Source organism: Durio zibethinus, chromosome 16 (assembly GCF_047325235.1).
Source record: "Durio zibethinus cultivar Kanyao isolate XHJ-2024 chromosome 16, ASM4732523v1, whole genome shotgun sequence".
Lineage (NCBI taxonomy): Eukaryota > Viridiplantae > Streptophyta > Magnoliopsida > Malvales > Malvaceae > Durio > Durio zibethinus.
In genome coordinates, this window is record NC_143177.1 from 25072563 (window position 1) to 25094697 (window position 22135).

Sequence of the window (22135 nt, forward strand, 5' to 3'; positions counted from 1 at the left end):
AATAAAAATGTGGCTTGAAGATTTAAAAAGTGGTTATAAAAGTTGATTTTGAACACTATTTATGAAATAATAATTGAATTAGATTTTAGATTTTACAGTACATGTTAATTCAGTAAAAAAAAAAAGGATGAATAGTGATTAAATGACAACCTCATTTTGCCACTTTAGAACAGAATCCCTTTAGAAGATTTGCTCTTATTTTTTATTCTTCTTTGGATGGTTATTTTGGGAGATTTCTTTTGTTCCCATCTTAATCTTATTGTTCATTTAGGTGGTGGAAGTTTAGGTCTTGGACTTCAGCATTGAATTTAAGTTTTTTTTTTTTTTTAGTATTCATTTATAATATATATATATATATATATAATTATTAATAGATTTACTAAATTTATGGTATTAAAGAATTATTTTCTTCTTTTTTTTTTTTGAGGTATTTATAAAATAATTTTGAATATGTTTATCGAAAAATTCACTAAAAGTGATCCCTTCGTTATTGAAGCTAATCAAATCACACATCACAATATATGTTATGGACTTGGATTTTTTTTTTTTGAATTTAAAAATATATTCATAAACTTCTTATTATCAAAATCTCGAATGTTACTTATAATAGTTTTGAAAACCTTATTTGTAAATCAAATTTTGTAACCTATTTAGATATAAAAAATTGAAAACATAATGGAAGAATACTTATGAAGAATGGACTTGCCATTATGGCTATGAAAACAATGGAAAACCAACCATAACTATGATGTTTGGTTTTTTATGTATGATGTTTTGTTGTCCTCTCTTTGGTTCTATTTAATTATTATTTTTTTGTTTGGTATGAACCATTTAATTAATTTAGAAAATTTTAAAGCAATACAAATAAAACGGAATTGAATTTATTATTAATTTAATTTTTTTCATATAAATAGCATCACAATAAAAATTATACGTGTTAAAATTTAAATTTTAAACTTATGAAATGATATTTTTAAAATTATTTATATAAATTAATTAAAATAAATTTTATATTTATTATCAATTTAAAATTTTATTTCATTTTATATAATAAAAAAAATAACATTCTTGTTTGAATTTAGTTAAAAAAAATTCAAATAGTTAGATTTAGCCTAATATAAAATAGTGAGATTCAACAATATTATCATAAAGCTAAAATCATTTTCCAAATAAAATAAAATAAATTTTAGATTAAATTTGGATTTTTTATTTTTCACACGAAATAGGATAACGATTAAATTTATGATACTCTTTTAAGACGTTACCGTTTCATACTTTTTAGTTTTTATCTTGCCGATTAGTCTATTTGTAAACGAAGACGGATCTCAAACTTTTCGAGGTTGCGTGTCCTCTCTATCATTGGTCCAGTGCATGGAGCAGAATATCTCTGACTGCATCGAATCAATCCCTTACTTCTCACTGTATCGTATCAACTATCAACCAATGAAAAAAGGGATTTGAGAAACCCAGAAAAAGTCTCCACCGGCGGCGGCGGCTACTTGTTTCTTGGTCGCTCGTCACTGTGTAATTCAGTTGGACTCACTCAGTTTCTTCTTTATTTCACTTCAAAAACCGATAATTAGGGTTTTATTTTGGCCAGCCATAGAAATGTCTCTGTTGCAGCCGTATTTCCAACAATGCCCCACCGCATTCACGCCCGCCGTCTCAGTCCCAGCTCCTTGTTCGTCATTCTACATATCGGTTTCCAAACGCAGCGTCATATCTTGTTGCTCGTCGCAGTCCCAAACGACAGTCATTAATGGCAAACTCGATAGTAGAATCTTTGACAGGGATGAGATTCGTCTTGGCTTGCCAAGCAAAGGTCGCATGGCTGCTGACACTCTCGATCTACTCAAGGTCCTGGTTTAACCCTCTTCATTAATTGGCTTCCTCTGAATTACTTTGTTTTCACGTTCTATATTCTGACCCTTTCGATTCTTCTGTATCTTCTGCAAAAGGATTGTCAATTGTCGATTAAGCAGGTCAATCCTAGGCAGTATGTTGCTAGAATACCTCAGGTTTGTGCCATCTTTCTCTCTCACTATATGCATTGTACCTGTATATAATTTATTTATGGTTGATAATTTGTGTTTTGCCCAGCTTTCCAATCTAGAAGTCTGGTTTCAGCGGCCAAAAGACATTGTTCGGAAATTGTTATCTGGAGATTTAGATCTTGGTATCGTGGGGTTCGATACTGTTAGTGAATATGGGCAGGTAAGTATTAAAGTATAGGATACTATTTAACTGAGGGCGATTATGAATGAAATATTACTAAGAATGAAATATTTAATGCTATGCAGTGATTATGTATTATGTAGAATTCCACCCTTGCAGATTATTTTTGCCATGTCATCTTAGAACTAGTGTTTATATGTTATTAATTGAGTTATTGAGACTTGGCTTTGGTTGTCGTGTGGTTTATTGTATTTCTGGCACTGCACTTATCCTTTTCTACCAATGAACAAAAAATGGATTGCTTTGGAAGAATGAATGCAGACATAAAATTTTATTGTTTCAATGCCTTTATCAGGGTAATGAAGATCTTATCATTGTTCATGATGCCCTTGAGTATGGAGATTGCCGTTTATCCCTTGCAGTAAGTGTTCTTTGTTAGGAGTATATAGCCAGCTGCATCTTCCTGATATACCTGCTAGTGATGATTTTATTTTGTTTCTTCAGATTCCGAAGTACGGGATCTTTGAGAATATCAATTCACTGAAGGAGCTAGCCCAGATGCCCCAGTGGACTGTTGAGAAACCTCTAAGGGTTGCAACTGGCTTTTCTTATGTATATGTCCTTAACTGATTTTTGTAAATTATATTGCTTTTCAGAATTTATTTCTGGTACAATCTGTTTTGGTTAACTTATCGGCAGATTGTTTCTATTTGAATTTAATTTCCTTTCTGTCTTTCTGCACAGCTTGTTCCTAAATTTATGAAAGAAAATGGATTGAAGCACGTGATATTTTCAACTGCTGATGGAGCCTTAGAGGCTGCTCCTGCGGTGAGAATTAAATTATCCAAGCACCTGTAATTTAGTTTTTTCTTTGAAGTTATTTTGAAATTGAAAGAGAGGGCTGCTTTTCCTCCCAGAGCTCTACGTATTAGTTTTATTATACCTTACTGAGCACTTCTTATTATGCATATGTTATTTGCTTTCCTAAAGGATTACTGAATTTGCATGAAACTTCAGACCTTAGTTTAGTGTGTTTAAATGTGCCTTGCTATGTTTTACCTGCCTGTATTTTCCTTTCTGTATTTCATCCCGTTGATATTTGACTAAACAAAATGTTGTTACCATTATCGAAGGAAGTGATATTTAAAAGGAAGCAGTAGTACTTGTAGTAGATTGATGAAGCAATTTGGAATAGTAATGCTTCTGTTTGTCTTCCTGATGTTTATGGAAATCACTTCTTTTTCTTGTTAATATAGATGGGAATAGCTGATGCAATTTTGGACCTTGTGAGTAGCGGGACAACATTGAGGGAAAACAACTTGAAAGAAATTGAAGGTGGAGTTGTATTGGAAAGCCAGGTGACCAGATCTATGTCTTTTCCTGTTCATTCAACTTTCAAGCATGTGATTTTGTAGTCTGGAGTATGCTATTTGAAAAGGATTTGTTGTTAGAATATCTTGCCTGATCTCAAGAGTCCATTTTCCTTCAGGCTGTTCTAGTTGCAAGCCGAAAAGCATTAATCCAGCGGAAAGGTGCACTGGACACAACACACGAGATTCTTGAACGATTTGAGGCTCATTTGAGGGCACTTGGTCAGTTCACGGTGTGGATATTCATGATCCCAACCTTTTCTTTTCCTTTTCCTTCTTGCATTCTGCCTGTTTATATGTGTTTCTTATTGCAGGTAACTGCAAATATGAGGGGCAGAAGCGCAGAGGAAGTGGCTGAGCGAGTACTGAGCCAGCCATCATTATCTGGGTTGCAGGTAAGGTTTGAAATGATTTTGCTCTCAAGAATCTCTCTTTTGGGATGAAGTCATTACAAGTTTTAATTTGGAATTAATTAAAAATTTTCTTAATGCTATTGCTAATCTAAGAAAGATTTAAAAATGATTCATGTTTTGTATTTGCAGGGGCCCACAGTAAGTCCAGTTTTTCGGAAACATGATGGAAAAGTAGCTGCTGACTACTATGCCATAGTCATATGTGTACCCAAGAAAGCTCTATACAAGTCTGTACAACAATTGAGAGCGGTGAGTCATGATGAATTACAATAAAGGCTGCTTATATGTAACGAAAGCTGTGGCTTCTGTGCTTGCTCTATTTGCAGCACATGTTCATCCCTAATACAATTTGTTTATGGATTTAAATATAAGTTGATCCATATTCTAATGAGCATAACCACTCCATCTTGTGTTCTTCCTTCTGAAAAATTTCCTGCCTGCTAAAAGATGAACTGTACTTCTTTAGAGGAATCATGCACGTAATTTTTGTCTTTAAATAAAGAAAAAGAACTTATTACATTTATTGAGAAGTGATGGGTTACATGGAACATCTTGTTATATTTTTAGGCAGTATAAGCTTCACCCGCACGTATACTACATCTTGTTATATTTTTAGGCAGTATAAGCTTCACCCATGCACATATACTTAATTACACGGAGTAATATATGAAGATTTTTACTTACCTAAATAAAGAAATACGAATTTGTTGGGTTTTTGATAGTTGTAAAGATTACTTGCTATAATTTTAGGCAATGCAGCCCATTTCAAGACCAATAGTTATTTATTAAGGTTTCAGCTACACTTGGTTGTATCAGAACTTATAACAGTCTCCCCAACCCCAAAAAAAGGAGGGGGTTTAAAAAAACAAGGAGTTAAGTGTTGCTTTTCCTTTCTTCACAAAAAAATAAAAAAATTGTTGCTCATCCTATTCAGTGAATGTCGTCTGGTGCAGATTGGAGGTAGTGGGGTGCTAATTTCACCATTGACCTACATTTTTGATGAAGAGACCCCAAGGTGGAGAGAACTTCTTTCAAAGCTTGGCCTCTAGTCCTTTCCAATAGATGCATGGTTGTTTTGTTGCATTCCATATCAATGCTGAAGAATTTTTGAGCTCTTAAGGTTCCCAGGTGGATCGAAAAACTACTTTGGTCCAGAGTTAAGACCTCCAAAGTTTTGTATTGTGGTTTTGTTTCTAAGTAGTGGTATTCTCCAGTCCCTTGTTTCTTTTACCTTTATTTCTCTTTCCAGTAATGTTTTTTTTTTCCTCTTCTTTATTGTAACCATAATGATGATATAGAAAACATGTTTTCCTTTTTGATTGTGTACGATTACTGAAAAATAATTGTAACTTTACTAGTTTGTGATTCTTCTTGTTGAAATTCAGATGAAATCTATCTGCTTGGTAATTTTATTACCAAATTAAGTACCGTTTAGAAAGCTTGGTTGCTCCTTTTCTCATTGGTTTGTGACCTCGAGTCCAACTCGCAGAAGTCAATGAATTTGGGTTCGCTAACGTGCGAATGTGGCTTCAGGCTAATAAATTCAGACTTATGAGGCCCTTCAGTCTGGTCGTAGGTTATACAGCTTGATCAGTGTTGTGGGAGGACAATGTTGGCTCCTCTTCAACGTAGCTTGCTACACCCATGGTTCTGTCAGGATCGTGGTTCTGAACTAGAGCCAAAAGGACCCAAGATCGCTGGGTTACTCTCTTGATCACTTCAATTCTATAGTGCCCCTTAATATCCTGCGTCCTATAAAGTACCACTTTATCGCCAACTGCAAGATTCCACCAACGACCAAAACTGAGAACTGTCTTTGGATATTCTCCCCACTTGTTGAACAAACAGATATCCATATTCCATACTTTGCCATTCTCGTCGACGATGGCCTCTGAAATTCGGGAAACATTTTTTCTTCTCGGTTGGAACAGACAATCTCTGCAAAGTCAAAACTATAGCAGTAACATTGGTTGGATTCTTGGAGAAAAAGTAATAGTAAATTGTAATCCACTTTGTTTTTGGTAACTCCACGAAAATGTAAGGTTGATGGTCCATTAAATTGTAGCATTTAACATGAGTTTCTCATCTCTTACTTGGTCACAAATAAATTTCTAATTTATCTTCCATTATCTAGAACGTTGTCAGGTGCAAATAAAGCAATAAATGATTAAATCTGTTTAATAAGAGAACCTGTTGTTGTCTTCATCTTGTGCAACTTGAATAATTGGCTACTGTGAGAAAGTTTCATCCTTTCTTCGTGTTCTCCTTCTTCCAGATTGTAAGACATAATTCTCTATGCCCTGACTAGCTAAAGATCATAAATTGGAGAACCAATGCTCTTAGCTCTGTTTCTAGTATTTTCTGCTGTAAAATTTTAGTGCCATTGATTTCAGTTAGTACTGAATTAATCCAACTCAAAGTACAAACCTTAAAATATTCTGATGGCCATCTTCCAATAATCCATTTTGATTAGCAACTTGAAAGAATTGTTGCTAGTAATTCGGGGAGATGCCCGATTTAAGAACATATGCAACGGTTCTGTTTCTGCTCTGTTTTTATTCTGTTTTAGAGGTCCCTGAATAATGAATATGAGCTCTTGGAGATTAGGAGGAAACAGTTTTATAACTGTTGATTGTTGAATATGAGACGGAAAAAGATTAACCAATCAAACAAGAACTTAATATATTACTAACCAGTATATTTACAAAGCATTTTTTTAACCAGAATAACAAGAAATCCTACAAACAGTTGAAAAGTTGAAGCCATACTCATCGGAAGGCTTCTTTGTTATATTACAAAACAGATACTCTCCCATGCGTAAAGGCCTCAGCAATGAATTGGTTTATGAGCAAAAACGGTGCCAAATATTTTAACTGCTTTTTCCACTTCGACACGATACCTAACAGCGCCAGCTTGTTCTTCCTCCATGTAAAACGCAACTCTATCACCAACACTAAGCTCTTTGCTGCAAACAAACTCTCGCCATCCCTTGGTAAGCACTGGCTTCAGGTACTTCTTGTTCTTCTTACGAGTGTAAATTCGGAACTTCCAGACACAGCCGATCTCATCTCTGACTTGAAAATCCACCATATGATTGCCGATACTTAAAGGAGGGAAACAATTGAGGGACTTGCTTGGGATCGTCAATCGTTTCTCAATATCCGTCTTCTTAAGATTCTTTAAGACGATTGCCATTGATGAAGTAAAAGGAGTCGCTCAAGGTTTCTTTCTTAGCTATGTACTTCAAGAAGGAGAAGAAAATGTTCCTATCAGGTTTTATAAGTAGTGCCGAATCTGGCGAGAGATATATATAGGAACTGTCCCAATACTTAAGAGATAATGCAGTAACATTCGATTCTCACCTGTGTTGAGCACAAGGCTAAGTTTCCAGGATTTTTCTTACTCTTTGTCCAAACTGGGTACGTACTAACCACGCAAAGATATCTGCTGGGTACGATCGATTTTCCTGATCTAACGCACGATTTATGTTTTTCTTCTCCAGGATCGAAAGTCCAATTGTGAAGTAGTAGAAAAATGCTGAAAAAGATATGCGAGCGGGCAGTAGCTAGCGCGATTTTGTTCGAGTTTCTGATTGCGACTCGCGTTTCCTTTTTCTTTCTCTTTTTGTTTCCAAAAGTCAACAATGACTTCGATTGAACCAAAGGGTATGTACATATTTTAATGCGCATAGTTTTATGAATGTCCAATACGTCATAATTAGTTGCATCAGCAGCAGTGATCTAGAAAGGACTTGAGATAAATCATCCAGTGGAATGGACAACACAAACCAAGTTGTGCAAATTTAACAGACGGCATCTTGGAACATCATTTGACCGCATCCAAGATCACGAAAACGACAGATGCTTGCGAACCTTTGGACCAATCCATGTTGTGTCTAGCGAGACTTGGAGGTGTTGTTCAGTTTTAGTAAGGTAAACGCGCGATGTTTGCGATAAACAACATACGTTGTTTCGCGCCTCTTTTCCATGAGAATGGGCCATGGGGTATGCCTTGGCTCCTTTAATAGAGCTTCTGGAAGAGGCCTCTCCTCTTACATGACATAATAGCTGCGGCTACTGCACTTTGCATTTTAACTAATGACCTAGAGATTATGAAGAATATTGTGATCGTTATAGTTCCTTTATGGAAGGATGCGCATCCTGAATCTGATCCTCAATAGGCGCATCTTTCAATGAACAAACTATAACGATCACAATATTCTTCATAATCTCTGGGTCATTAGTTAAAATACAAAGGGCATTAGCCGCTGCCCTTTGTATTAAGCATTGGAAGTCAATAATTGAGTTTCATGGTGTTCCAGCCTTGGTGAGATTGATGAAAGCCAATAATACGATACAGCGACATACATGGGCTCTGCTGATCTGCTATTTTTTTGATGCTTGCCAACGGTTACGAGGCCATTATTCAATCCTAAGTAAAAACTTTTGTAGTCATGTATTTTCTGATACTCATGAACTCTGTTTTCCTTTGTACATTGATGAGTGATAAGCACAGTGACTAGCAACTCACTTGTATTTACAACACAAACCAATGTCAAATACACTTACAACTCATATTTGTTCATCTATTTGTGTGCTGTGGCTGCCTAGAACAAGCATATTTGATCCCTTTATTTTTTTTTCCCTTTTCACATCACGGAATTTGAAACATGATTAAGCCCCACAATATGTGTCTCGAGTCTTGACAGTTTGTCCACTCTGAGAGGGCAGCGGATAATGTTAAAGATTTGTGTGAATTAAAGCATTTGCGGCTGTTTTTTTTATCATAAACCAATAAATTCCCCTGCTTAGGCCAATCACTGTTTAGTAAAGGAGCTTCCTACTAACTTTGGTTAAAAAATTACATTGCAAATACACGGTTTTGGTTGGGATATGGAGAAATCTAGAAATCTCACATGAGGCATTTCCTCAAGGTACTTGCGTTAATATGGCTAATTTTGCGATTTAGAAGAAAGACATGAAAGACAAAATCAAATAGACACTTCAAATTTGTTGTCTGCTGATGTATAAAAAAAATATATTTGATACATCATTAATAAAATTTATTTATTAATAAATTATTATTATTTAATTTACTATTAATATATAATTAATAAATTTTATCATCTAATTTATTGATAATATATCAAATATAAATCATATACACAAACCTCTTTTGATGTTCACGTATAATTAATAAATCATATACATTGTTAATAAAAAAACGCGAAATGATATTGCGATGCGATAAGGAGCCGCCAGAGATCGCGCGGTTTCTCTAGTCTCTCTCTTCTTTTGTGGTCCATGACGTTTGATGTCAAAAGTCAATACTTTAATGACACACTTTGATGAGCGATTGCAGGACCAAAAAGTATTTCTCAATGTTTAAGATGTTTTTATTGACTAAAAAATGGCGATCTCCATCGATAGTGATTGACTAAAATATAATCGGCTGGGAGATCCACTAAAACACGTAGGTTTTCAATTTGTTTGCCTTTGTTTTTAAAAGAAGTCTCTTTCTTTCAACTTTTTCCTATTAGATTTTATTAATATACTAATTACCTATCAGCTGTCACCTTGTAATCGTAGCGATCCCTTTGTTGCGAACTAAGGTCGCGCGAAAATCTGGCGATCTGCAATATGAAGAAACCCAAGACAACACAGTGACAAAATCATTTTGAGTCAAGTTGTCTTTTTCAATGTGTCAAAAAAAGAGTCCATACGAACGTTATCGAGCGATTTTGTCGCCAACTAGCAATAGCACGGTTTATGATCTTTTCCAGCAGCATCTAGGCGCGCGCATTTGAAAGAAACGATCACATACGGCGGTTAGCCCTCCTTTCTTAACAAAGATCACAAAAAAGCTGACCGCAATGTGAACGAGTGCTAGGCAATTGAACTGAACCGTGTCGGAGACGATGTTGGGTTCGGAGGGAAAAATGCAGATTCAGGAAATCCTGGATTTGATATTGTTAGGGGATGAAATTTGCGTAGAGGTTGAGGAGGCCATGTCGTTCAAGGTGGAATGTGGTGAGGTAGGGAAGCGAGTGAATCGGCTTGCACGAATGCTAAAGACCCTGTTTTGCTTCATCACTTCCGCTCTTACTGCCGTTTACTTATGCCCAGTTAAATGCATAGTTGCCAAGGTCAAGGATAACTTTAAGCATGCCATGGCCATCGTCAAAATGTGCAAGCACCAAAGCATACTTCGCAGACTAGTCTTCACCTGCAGCAATGCTATTGCTACCCCTTTTCGCAATCTCTTGCACGATTTAGATGCTTCTATCAGCGATATGGAGTGCCTGGTTACCTTCTATGACCCCCAAAGCGAAGCCATAGACCCAATGGTGTACAAGAAGCCCGTTACATTTTTGGTCTGGTCTCTTATCGCCACTGTCCAAATGGGGCGGCAATTGGATGATCGAGTCAAGGCTGCTGAATTTCTAGCGTCGCTTGCTCTAGAAGAAGAATATAAGAAACTCATTGTTGAAGAAGGTGGGGTACCTCCATTGCAAAAGCTTTTGAAAGAGAACTCTCCATTGGTTGCTCAAATCACGGCAGCTAATGCACTTTGCCTTCTAGCTAATGAGCAGGAGAGGGAGATGATTATTATGAAGGAAATGATTTCTACAATTATAAATCGTTTATCAAGAACATCACATATACGGGATCAAATCCAAGCGGCCAATTTGGTTGCCAGCATTGCGAGGCATAATCCAGAGGTAAAGGAATACTATTTAATTAGAGAGAATGTAATATGGCGGCTGGTAACATTGTTGTCATCTGAGCCATCTGCAGATGATCCTCCAACGAATTTATGTAAGTTGAAAATTAGTTGTTCTAAGGCTTTATGGATGCTTGCTCTCGGGAGTGTTTTGAATTGTAGGACATTAACGGAGACAAAAGGAATGCTATGCTTGGCAAAGCTGGTTGAAAAGGAACAGGATGAATTACGGTACAATTGCTTGATGATTATAAGGGAGATAACAGCTGTTGCTGAATCAAATGATGAATTTAGACATTCGGCCTTCAAGAGTACTTCTCGAGCTGCCAAGGGTGTTGTTGATGAGTTATTGAGGGTAATCAGAGAATTTGATGAAGCAAAATTGAGAATTCCGGCAATCAAATCGATTGGTTCACTGGCAAGGTCTTTTTCAGCCAAAGAGAGTCGAGTAATTAGTCCTTTGGTGGCCAGGCTAGACGATACAGACCAACAAATTGCAATGGAAGCTGCTATTGCCTTGCAAAAGTTTGTGGTCACTAATAATCACCTTCGTTTGGAGCATTCCAAGTCAATCATCGAATTCAACGGTGTACCAATGTTAATGAAGTTACTTACTAATGGGGATAAAATGTCACAGCCGTATGGATTAACTCTGATGTGCTACCTTGCACAATATGATAGCAATAGCAATGTTCTGATAAAAGCTGGAGCGTTGACTGCTCTTGGGCATACAGCTCGCCTAGTCGCCGCCGAACATCCTGAGTTAAAAGAATTGGTCTCCAAGGCAATATCCATACTCCAATCCAACAAAACTGATAAGGATGAAGAGTTAGACAGTACGTCGTCATGTAGCATCAAACAGTTTATTACAGGACAGAGTAAAGTAGTTTCCGATTCTCTATATCACTTGAAGTTACTGTTGGAGAGGGAGGGGCTTACCGTATATCTACGAAGGCTAGTAAATCTCCAAGTTGATCGCAAAACATCGCCAAGAGTAATGAGATGTAAAAAGAGATTTTTACAGGCTGTGCGCTCTTTCACGACCAGGAGAATTCAGCCATTTCTGAAAACCAAAAGCTTGGAACTGGCGCTAAAATCGGTGATGGAATATCCAGGGACAAGGCTAGCAACGAAGGAGATTGCACGAAAACTCATGCTGGTGAAGAAAATTGTCAAGTCATTGGAGAAAAAAGAGATTCGAAGAAAATTCGGTTATATCATACATAAATTCTGTAAAATTGTAGTAATATGTACATCTTGCTAGTTAATTCTATCAACAAACTTTCTCCAATCTATTTTCTTTCAAGCCTTTTCCAGATTGTGTGGGACATCTCTATTGCTTTTGTCTGCCATTTTGGTCCCAAATTAAATGAGGGATGGAATGGGCCCAAATCATGTGGTACCATTTTCTATCTTTTATTTTTAATACAAACTCAAAAAACTTATACAGTAAAAACATTTATAGACAAACTCAAATACTTCTATGACAGATTAAGCGTAAATTAAAATTTTTAATTTTTTAATAGATAATATCAGGTGATGCTTCGCTTGAAGTACTTTCACCGTTAATACTTATTGCTACGTATGATCTTATGTTTATTACTATGATTTCTTTTGAGCCGTACTTGAATTCAAGTCATTATGTATTAAAATAATCGTTGTGATGTGAAATATGAAATAATAAAATAAACCCCATCTCTCGCTACTGCGCGCCCCAAGTCGCGAGTCTCGAGTCTCGACCTTGATATTTTATAAAAATGACACCTGCTTTCTAAAGTCAAATATTATTAATCCTAAATCCATGCTTTCCAGCGTCGCGTGTAAAAAGTATTCAAGTACAAACTCGCGAAACAGGAAGTTACCTTTGGGTTCTACGAGCGATATCGCTCGATTAAACCTAGGAGCAAAAGTCAAAGGTGTTATAGTTTTTCTCTTGCAGTGAAATTTCTTCTGCTAACCGTGTTGTATATTATTTATTTGTACAAAGGCATAAAGCTCCCCTTCAGATCAGTTAGAGCTTGCCACAACCAAAACCGCAGCAAAACTAGAGAAGAAAGAGAGAAAGCACTTATAGCTAGTTGTTAATTGAATCATTGAGTTTGCAATCAGAGCAGAAGATGCTAATCCAAACCCTTTTGCGGGATCTGATATTACTAGCGAATCAAGTAGGAGAAGCGGCTTATCAGGCCAAATCGTTCAGGTTAAACTGCAGTAAGATGGGGAAGCAAGTGTATCAGCTCCAGCTAATGCTCCACAGACTGCTTTGCTTAATCAACTTGAACCCGATGTTGCTATACTTGAACCCAATTCAACGTGTTATCTCAGAGGTCCCCAGGATCCTTGAAGAGGCGTTGAACTTAGCCTGCAAATGTGAACGCCAAACCATCTTTTGCCGACTCTTCACTGGCACACAAACAACCAATAATTTCCACAAGCTCTACCACCTTTTAAACAATTGCATCGCCAACATGAACTGGCTTCTGATCATCTACAACCCCGATTTTAATAACGCCTTTAATGAAATCATTCTGTCACTCCCTCAAATCCTGAGCAACGATTCATCAATTCCCTTGGCCTGGTCTTGCATGGGTACAGACGATATGATTTGGACGCTATTAACGAAGCTGACAAGTGATAACGTTGGGATTGTTGAAGAATTAATGCTATGCTTGGCTAAGCTGATGGGAGAGGAACACGGTGAATTACAGCGCAATTGCTTGATGCGTATAATGGAATTTACTGCTGCAGCTGAATCGAATCTTGATCTTAGATGCAAGGCATTTAAGACCAACTCCCCCGGTGCAAAGGCTACTATTGAACAGCTCTTAAGGGTGATTAAAGAATCAAAGGACCCTACACTGCAAGTCATTGCCATCAAATCGTTCGGTTCATTGGCAAGAATATTTTGTGAACGAAAAAATCACCATGTAATTGAAGTTTTGGTGTCACAACTCTACAATGGGAACCAAGAAGTGGTAACGGAAGCTGTCGTCGCTTTAACAAAGTTTGTCTGTGAAGATAATTATCTTTGCAAAAAGCATTCAAAGAGGATGATTGAGTTCAACGCTATACAACCTTTGGTGAAATTGTTGAGAGCTGGTAAAAGGACACAGCAGGTACATGTGTTGGTGCTTATATGTTACCTTGCCTTGAACGCTGATTACAACAAGGCTACGGAACAGGCCAGGGTCGTGAGTGCCATCGAACAATCGTTAACCAGAAAATGGGGATACCGCACGGTCGTTTCACAGCATTCTGAGCTGAAAGAATTGGTACAAAAGGCCATACAGTGCCTGACATTGTATTATAAATACTAAAAATTAAAAAAGAGCGACCATAGCCGTCCATCACTCAAAATTGTAGAGACAATATTAGAAAAATACTTCGAAAGCTTTATATTGGGCCAAACCTAAAATTACTAAGAGATTGGGTTTATATTTGGATCAATCCAGAAACTTTCATATAGGGCTGAGTCAATTCTTTTAACAGTGGACATAAAATCCACCAAATCAGTTTTAGGTGAATCTTGTTAAATAGCTTGGAAGACAACTAGGTTTATTTATTTATTTATTTTTTAATTGTGGTAATTGATCTATAAAGTCAAGTTTCAAGCACCTAATAACCATTTGCAATTGACCAAGGTGTCACAACTTGCAATCTTTAATCTTTTAACGGAATTCATAGGAAATTATCTGAGGATGATATTAATAATATTCATCAAAATGATTATTGATATAATTGGTTTTATTTGAGTAAAAATAATTCATTTTCATTTATTGATAAAATTACATAACGAAATGCAAATATCTTCCACTCTATAGCATTCCAGATTTGAACTCATCTCATATAATTACATGATTGAGATAACCTCAAAGTTATAGCATAATAGATATATTGAATTATAGTCTCTTTTTGAGCCATAAGTTGATTTTGAAGGATTGACAACTTATTCCTTGACCCTTATCATTGTTGGTACTTTTTTTAAAAAATAAATTTCTAAAACTACGACAAAAGAAGTTCAGATTCATATAAATATCAAGTAGACAGTGCAAGATACTAATCACAACAAGGTAATATAAATTATACCCCATAAATCTGCTGTGGATTATATTTATATTTATATATAATATATATTCAAATCCAACATTATCCAAATAATAAAAAAAAAAAAACCCAATTCCTAGTGATCCAACCAACGTTTGAACTATATAAAATACAGCCATATTCCAATTGAAAACAGACTTATATGTATACCATCACCAGGTTTCCATTTGCTTTCTTCCGTAGTTATTTGTACTTTTCAAGTGCTTAATAGGTCTGATGAAACATTGAATCAAAATGTGACGCAAATTAGATTGAGGGGAATAGCGCGCATTTAGAGACAGCAACAGGTGGATTTCGACTTAATTTAATATATAATTATTAATTTTAAAATTAACTTTAAGTTGACATATATATTTATAACTCGAGTCTGATTTATATCCAATTTGAAATTAATTTTATATTATATTAACAACATATTAATTATATATAAATATAATATTTTATTAAATTAATATTTTAAATTAAAATATTAAATAATAATTTTATTAATATATAAAATATAAAATTAAATATATAATAATATATTTTATAACAAATCAAAATAGAGTTTTTTATTAGAAATCGTCGACAGCAGCGGCCACTATGGTAATCATATATAGTCGGCGAGGGGCTACCTACAAATTATATATTAAATAAAAACATTTAATTACAAATTTTATTTTATTATGGCCCTCTCTGAATGGATTCCAACCGACTACAAAGCGGTTGAAGACGGCGGATTTATACAATGCGGTGAGATAACGTAGAAATGAAAGGCATCCGAAAATGATTTTACAAATTTAACCCTCAAATTTTGGATTAAGTGGGTGAATTTGCGAAGCAGAAAGGGACGTTGCGGTCTTATCGTGGTTGAAATGCATTGAAAAGTTCTAATTGGCGGCCACATTTGACAACGACAACCAGACCTCCTCTTCAAAATAACGTGGAGTCACATGCGCAAAAGCTTTGGAATAAGTTTACACATCGCTATGAGACCAAAAAATCTTCTGTACATAGAAAGTACAAACCACTAATAGGGCAATTTTGTTTTGTTAGGAATTAACAAATGATTAATTGAGTGTTGTGTTGCTGGTGGACCCAATTGGAACTTACATAAATGCCATTTTACCACTGGAAACTTTCATAGTTAGACCAAAAGCTATCCTAGTCACGCTCTTATTGCGGAAAAAAATACGTGGGAGCCGGCCTTTCTTGCTTGTACCAAAAGCCAATTATTTTATTGAACCCGAAACTTTTCCATCTCTTATGGGACGTGAAAGTGAATTCCTAAAAGGAAAGGGCTAAATGGTAAAAATGGACAATACAATTGGTAGTCCTAGAAAACTAGGTGCATCCCCCTCTGTCTATCTATATCAGCTGATTAAAAAGGATCACTTACATCGCACAAGAAGGACTAAAATTTTCAGCCTTTTTTCCCACCAAAAACCATGGCTCAATCCACAAAGATCTTCTCAAAGTTACTGACCGACACTGATATCAAGAAGAGGTTGGCGATCCCTACAAAAATCCTGACTTCTTTGCCGGATATGAACGGAAGCCATGCCGTGAAAATCGACCTTATGTATGGGACAAAGATTTGGCCAATTATCTGCTCCATCCGCAAAAAGGGTTACAAGAAACCTGTTTTCTCCGGCACTGGATGGAGAAAGTTTGTTATTGGCAACAACTTTAACGTTGGCGACGAGCTCACTCTGCACAAAGTGCAAGATGAAACGGGCTCTTTCCACTATATGGTTCAAGTGGAGAAGCCAGCCCGGCCATCTGGGGATCTTTCTCCTCGTTCTTTCTCTCTCAATCATGAAGTTGATGAAACCACTGGCACAAGCCGCACGAAAGCTTGCAACTTTCAATACGAGCAATTGCAAGAGCAAATGCTTGAGGTTGATGCACCAATCGAACAGAAGGAAGCTATCACGAAGCTTGCCGATGTTGCAGCTGATGAGTCGGTCCCTTTCGTTCATCATGTTATCGCCAAACCACTCAGCAGGATATTTGTTACTAATGTTAGTGATGATACAACTAGCGAAGCTCACTTCAAGACTGAACAGGAGAGTAAAATGAATTTCTTTGGCGTTACGAAATGCATTTGCATGGGTGAACCACTAATCCATTCAAACAATATGAGCAATGAAGAGAGAGAAATCAAGTTCTTTGGTCTTGCCGAGGATGCTGCTATGGCCTATGGCACAAGTCAATCTGTTGGAGACGCATATTACAAGAGTCGGACTGAAAGGCTTAGATTGGACTTGATTCTAGGGCCACCCACACCCACTCCATATGCGGGAGCATTGAATTTGGATTTGACTTTGGCGCCGCCCATTGTAGATGAATTACACTAGTAGTGTTTGCTCACTCAAAACCATAGTAGGAAATTAAGAGATCGAAGAGATCAGCTAGAATAACAGTCCTGAAGAGAGCTACCGAACAAGTACAGAACAACAGTATTGGGGCTTTCCAAGGCTTACGGGATCCAGGTTCAGAGTCTAAAGTGAACTCTGCGCGCTGAATATAAAGTATTATAGTAGTATGCCTTTTTATCTTTCTGGGTTCGGATGGTCTTGTTTTTGCACTTTTCTTGTGTTCTTGTTGTGTGTCATATAATAATATGTAGTCATCATTATGGGTAGTTGCCTGTACTTTTTGTCACTTTTAATATTTTCATTTTTTGGGACGTTTATTTTGATTTGATTAGGGGTAAAGCCCCCTATAAAACGCTTGGTTTTTTTTTTTTTTTTCTTTCTCACCCCAAAGTCGCTGTTCACCTCGTTGACCTGCTTTTCTGCATCCTCCTTGATCCTTAAATGGATCCGGTGAATTAATCAGATCCAACTCTAATACCAGGTCGTCGGCCGGTAAAATTCAACCCTTTCAAAAAGATATGGCGCTAACTATCTGGCTGTTTCATCCTAATCAGTGAGTTTTTTTTTAAATTTTTTTATATTCAAGTTTTTTATTGGTATCTTTCAGCTGTGTATTTTGCTATTAATTCTTGGTTCTACTGTTCCAGCCAGATCTTTGTTGTTTTTTTATACAATTTCCTAGTTGCTTGCTATATTTGCAAAGTAGTAATACGTAGTCTTGATGATTCTGGTTTTTCATCTTCCTTGCTCCAAAGCTTGAACTATCCCCTCTACCCATATATAAATATATATATATTTCTGAATAAATTTTGCTCCCTTCCAGTTTGAGTTTCCTCATTTCTGGGTATATAATTCTTTCAGTTCCAAGAAATTTGTGATAGCTTTATGAGAAAATTTATCTGATTTGTCAACGCAGTACAAGTGGTTCACCCGAAAACATTGGGGCATCTTTTGTTTGTTGCCAATCACTTTCTTTTAGTGTGGTGGGCTTACAGGTTTTCCAGTTTAAATTCTCAATCTGTTATTTTTCCTTTTCTTTTGAGTTTTTTTTTTTTTTTGGTAATTGGTTAAATCTTTTATCTTCGTAAAAGGATTGGTCAATTAGTGGATCTATATATAATTAGTAAAAATTATTTATCCTTGTGGTAATAGTAATTTTTTCATAAACACAAGGCATCTGAAATTAGTAGATTTGTTGAATAAAACAATGCATGCTCTCTTGTTTGTATGTTGTTTTGAAGTATTACTAATTGTTGTTTCCATGTATAGTCAGAGGAAATTTATTCTTTGGACAGTGCTACAGCCACTAAAATATTGTAGTTAGATAAATGATATACTTAATAACATATTTATTTTTTATTTTAAGGATTCATGTGAAAAATATTAAAATTTTTAAAACATACTTTTTTATTATATGATTGCATACTGTATAGCCTTTTTCTTATTCTTTCTGAGGGTTGCTTTGAAACATGAATAGAATAAAAAGTGACTTTATTATTATAATCATATAGACATGACTTAACTTGTAATATGAATTAAATTAAAATTTTATTTCTAGTAGGATTGTACGACTTTATTATTAGAGACTTATATATTCATAATAGGATTATGATATGCATTAAAGAAAACATGAAGTTATTTTTCGTACCTCTTTATTTTTATTATTCCCTAAAAAGTTTTTTATTTTTATTTTTTGGTCTGGAAAAGGAGTGTTATTCCTTAAACATTTCAATTTATTAAGAATTGCTTTATTTTGAAACTCAACCAATTAAACCTTATGGTTTTAAATCGGCCGCTTGTCCTACAAATTTAAAGAATAGATTACCCAATCAAATTTGGGCTTACGGAAACAAATAGGACGTGTTACTATAAGGCCCAAATTTTCTAAACATTATTCTACAGGCCCAATAAGATTGATAACATTATGAGATCGACCCAAAATTTTAAAACATTATTAATCGGCCCAATAAGATTTAAAACATTATTAGATCGGACCATACTATTTAAACTGAACATTCAAACCTAGCCGACTCAATCACCTTCTTTATCTTTCAAAACTCGCTGCTACTCTAAAGCAATTTGGTTTAAAGCTCTGATCAATAAAATCTCTGGTGAAACGAATCGCACCTTCAATATTCAAATAACTCTTTATTTCTCTGATTAAAATTGACGCTTCAACCGTCATGGTGGCATTATCCCTTTTTTTTTTTTTTTTGGTTTCATAGGCTTGAAATTTTCTAAAGCAATAATTTTTTTATTTCATAAATATCTCTTTTTTATATGAATTTAGAAATTTTTGAATTTTTTTTCTTTTTTGAATTGTACTACAAAATTAATAGGTTAGAAATTTGATTATTGCTAATTTTAAACTCGTAATTTACTCTTTCCAGCCTGCCCACTGGCCACTTCATGTACCTAAAGTCCAATTCTTATGGAATGCATCCCCTAAAATTTTCAGCCTTTTTTCCCATCAACGACCATGGCTCAATCCACAACGATCTTCTCAAAGTTACTGAAAAACACTGATGTCAAGAAGATGATGGCGATCCCTACAAGAATCCTGCCTTCCCTGCCAGATATGAACGGAAGCCATACCGTGGAAATTCTGCTTGTGTATGGGACAAAGATATGGCCAGTCGTCGGATCTACCCGCAAAAGGGGTACAAGAAGCATGTTTTCTCCGGTATTGGATGGAGAAAATTTGTTATTGGCAACAACTTGAATGTTGGTGACGAGTTCACGCTGTACAAAGTGCAAGATGAAGCGGGCTCTTTCCGCTATTTGGTTCGAGGGGAGAAGCCAGCCCGGCCATCCGGTGATCTTTCTCCTCGTTCTCTCTCTCAATAATGAAGTTGATGAAACCACTGGCACAAGCCGCACGACAGCTTGCAACGTTCAATACGAGCAAGAGCAACTGCTTGAGGTTTATGCACCGATCGAGCAGGAGGAAGCTATCACAAAGTTTGCCGATGTTGCAGCCGATAAACCGGTCCCTTCCGTTGGTCATGTTATTGCCAAACCACCCAGCAGGATATTTGTTACTAATGTGAGTGATGATGCGACGGGCAAAGTTCACTTCAAGACTGAACAAGACAGTACGAAGAGCATTTGCATGGATGAACCACTAACCCACTCATACTCTATGACCAATGGTCTCGCTGAGGATCGTCCAGTGGCCTTTGGCACAAGTCAAGTTGTTGGAGACACAAATTATTACAACACTCGTACTGAATGGCTTAGCTTGGACTTGAATCAAAGGCCACCTCGCCCCATACATATACATATATATATATATATATATATATTTTTTTTTTCTGAATAAATTTTGTTCCCTTCCAGTTTGAGTTTCCCCATATCTGGGGTGTATAATTGTTTCAGTTCCCAGAAATTTAATCACTTCCAGTGAGGTGGTGGGCTTACAGGTTTTCTTGCTTAAAATCTCAATCTGTTATTTTTCCTTTTCTTTTGATTTTTTTTAATAATTGGTTAAATCTTTTATCTTCGTAAACGGATTGGTCAATTAGTGGATCTATATATAATTAGTGAAAACTATTTATCCTTGTGGTAATAGTAATTCTTTTATAAGCACAAGGCATCTGAAATTAGTAGATTTGTTGAATAAACAATGCATGCTTTCTTGTTTGAATATTGTTTTGAAGTATTACTAATTGTTAAATCACGAATTGGACAGTGCTATAATGATTTGAAGTGTTACTCATTGCATGCTTTCTTGCTTTAAGATATATTATATTTCAGATTTGGGGAAATGGTTAATAGTGATTTCTTCAAAAGAGCGATAAGGACCCGTTTTCTGGAACACTGCTAAAATGTAATAGCTAGAAGTAGAAGAAGAGTGATAAAAGGAGAATGCTGACAGAACAGAAAGGTTGCTGTTTTGGTCCATGTTCAATCCCTTTCTCAACTGGTCCTGTTGATGTCTGCTTGAAAGGAATATTGATTAATGATGTCATCTTCAAGATAAAACCAAGTACTTTATAATTTGAAAAGAAAAAAAAAATTTTGAAAACATATTTTTTTGTTAGATGAGTGATTACTGTATAGCCTTTTTCTTATTCTTTTACACATAGTTAAATCTAATTAAGGATTGCTTTGAGTGCTCAAAGTTAAGTAGTATTATTTCATATTGGTTAAGTTTTGATTTTATTTTTTGTAAATTTATATTAAAATTGAATCTCTTGATTCAATTGCTCTACATGACTTAATTTTACTATATTTTGATTGAAAGGAAATGAAATTGAGGAAACATTCCTAACAATATGCAGACAAGTAATATGCTGTTTAATCAACGTGTTGCTGATGTTAGAGATAAACTTGGTTCTCTGTCTCATTACTGCAACTTCATTGAATGTTTAGTAAAATATAGAGGATTAGTAATAGCTTTTTTTTTTTTTTGTCAACTAGAAGTTGGAATGTATGGTGGTTCTATTATTTGTACTATTTCTTATAACAAATGGTTTTCCCTGCTAGATAAATGAATGCAAATCCCATTGTTTGAAAAAAAAAAAAAAAGAGATCGAATTAAGTATATAACTCATTTGATTCATATAAATGTGAAATGATAATAATTAGTAGCTACATCAAAAATTCAAAATTTCCAAATAAATTAATAATTAAGCTCATCTACAAACTATAAATTAAAAATATCCTAAAATTTAGAGATAGATAACTGTATTTCATAATAAAATAATCACATTTAATGATTATCTATAGTCCGTTGAGATTGGGATGATCACTCGATCGGACCCTTTTGAAGTGTCCTAGTCTTTAGGCCTTGGCTACCACCTACCTTTTCCTCTCTTAATTATCAGGTTAATTTCAAATTACACCTTATACTCTAACTCAAAGTTGATTTTATGTCTAACCATTATTTTCTTGTCCACCACCTCCAAACTATCCCCAAGGGATTAGGTTTTTTAAACCTGTCCAATGTTATAAAACTACTATTTTAATTTTAATCAAAACTAAAAAA

General features: G+C 35.5%; 3 protein-coding genes across 4 annotated transcripts; 2 read left to right on the forward strand and 1 right to left on the reverse strand.

Annotated features, from left to right (window-relative positions):
* The first annotated feature begins 1334 nt into the window (after positions 1-1334).
* Positions 1335-5382, forward strand: LOC111298186 (ATP phosphoribosyltransferase 2, chloroplastic-like). Its single transcript, XM_022892923.2, has 11 exons — positions 1335-1857; positions 1959-2018; positions 2101-2214; positions 2531-2596; positions 2680-2787; positions 2920-3003; positions 3432-3533; positions 3665-3778; positions 3860-3940; positions 4088-4207; positions 4912-5382. Exons 1-11 carry the CDS (start codon positions 1609-1611, stop codon positions 5005-5007), a joined length of 1194 nt encoding a protein of 397 aa, XP_022748658.2. The 5' UTR covers positions 1335-1608; the 3' UTR covers positions 5008-5382.
* Positions 5383-6615: 1233 nt separating this feature from the next.
* LOC149514477 (B3 domain-containing transcription factor NGA4-like) lies at positions 6616-7535 on the reverse strand. The gene has a single exon (XM_089745653.1). It carries the CDS (start codon positions 7151-7153, stop codon positions 6785-6787), a length of 369 nt encoding a protein of 122 aa, XP_089601779.1. The 5' UTR covers positions 7154-7535; the 3' UTR covers positions 6616-6784.
* Positions 7536-16178: 8643 nt separating this feature from the next.
* Positions 16179-20658, forward strand: LOC149514478 (uncharacterized). Of its 2 annotated transcripts, none has more exons than XM_089745040.1 (2): positions 16179-17698; positions 19604-20658. In XM_089745040.1, exon 1 carries the CDS (start codon positions 16213-16215, stop codon positions 17122-17124), a length of 912 nt encoding a protein of 303 aa, XP_089601166.1. In that variant the 5' UTR covers positions 16179-16212; the 3' UTR covers positions 17125-17698; positions 19604-20658. The 2 variants fall into 2 exon arrangements, with proteins under 2 accessions (XP_089601166.1, XP_089601165.1); XM_089745039.1 differs by having other exon boundaries at positions 19536-20654.
* The last annotated feature ends 1477 nt before the right edge of the window (positions 20659-22135 follow it).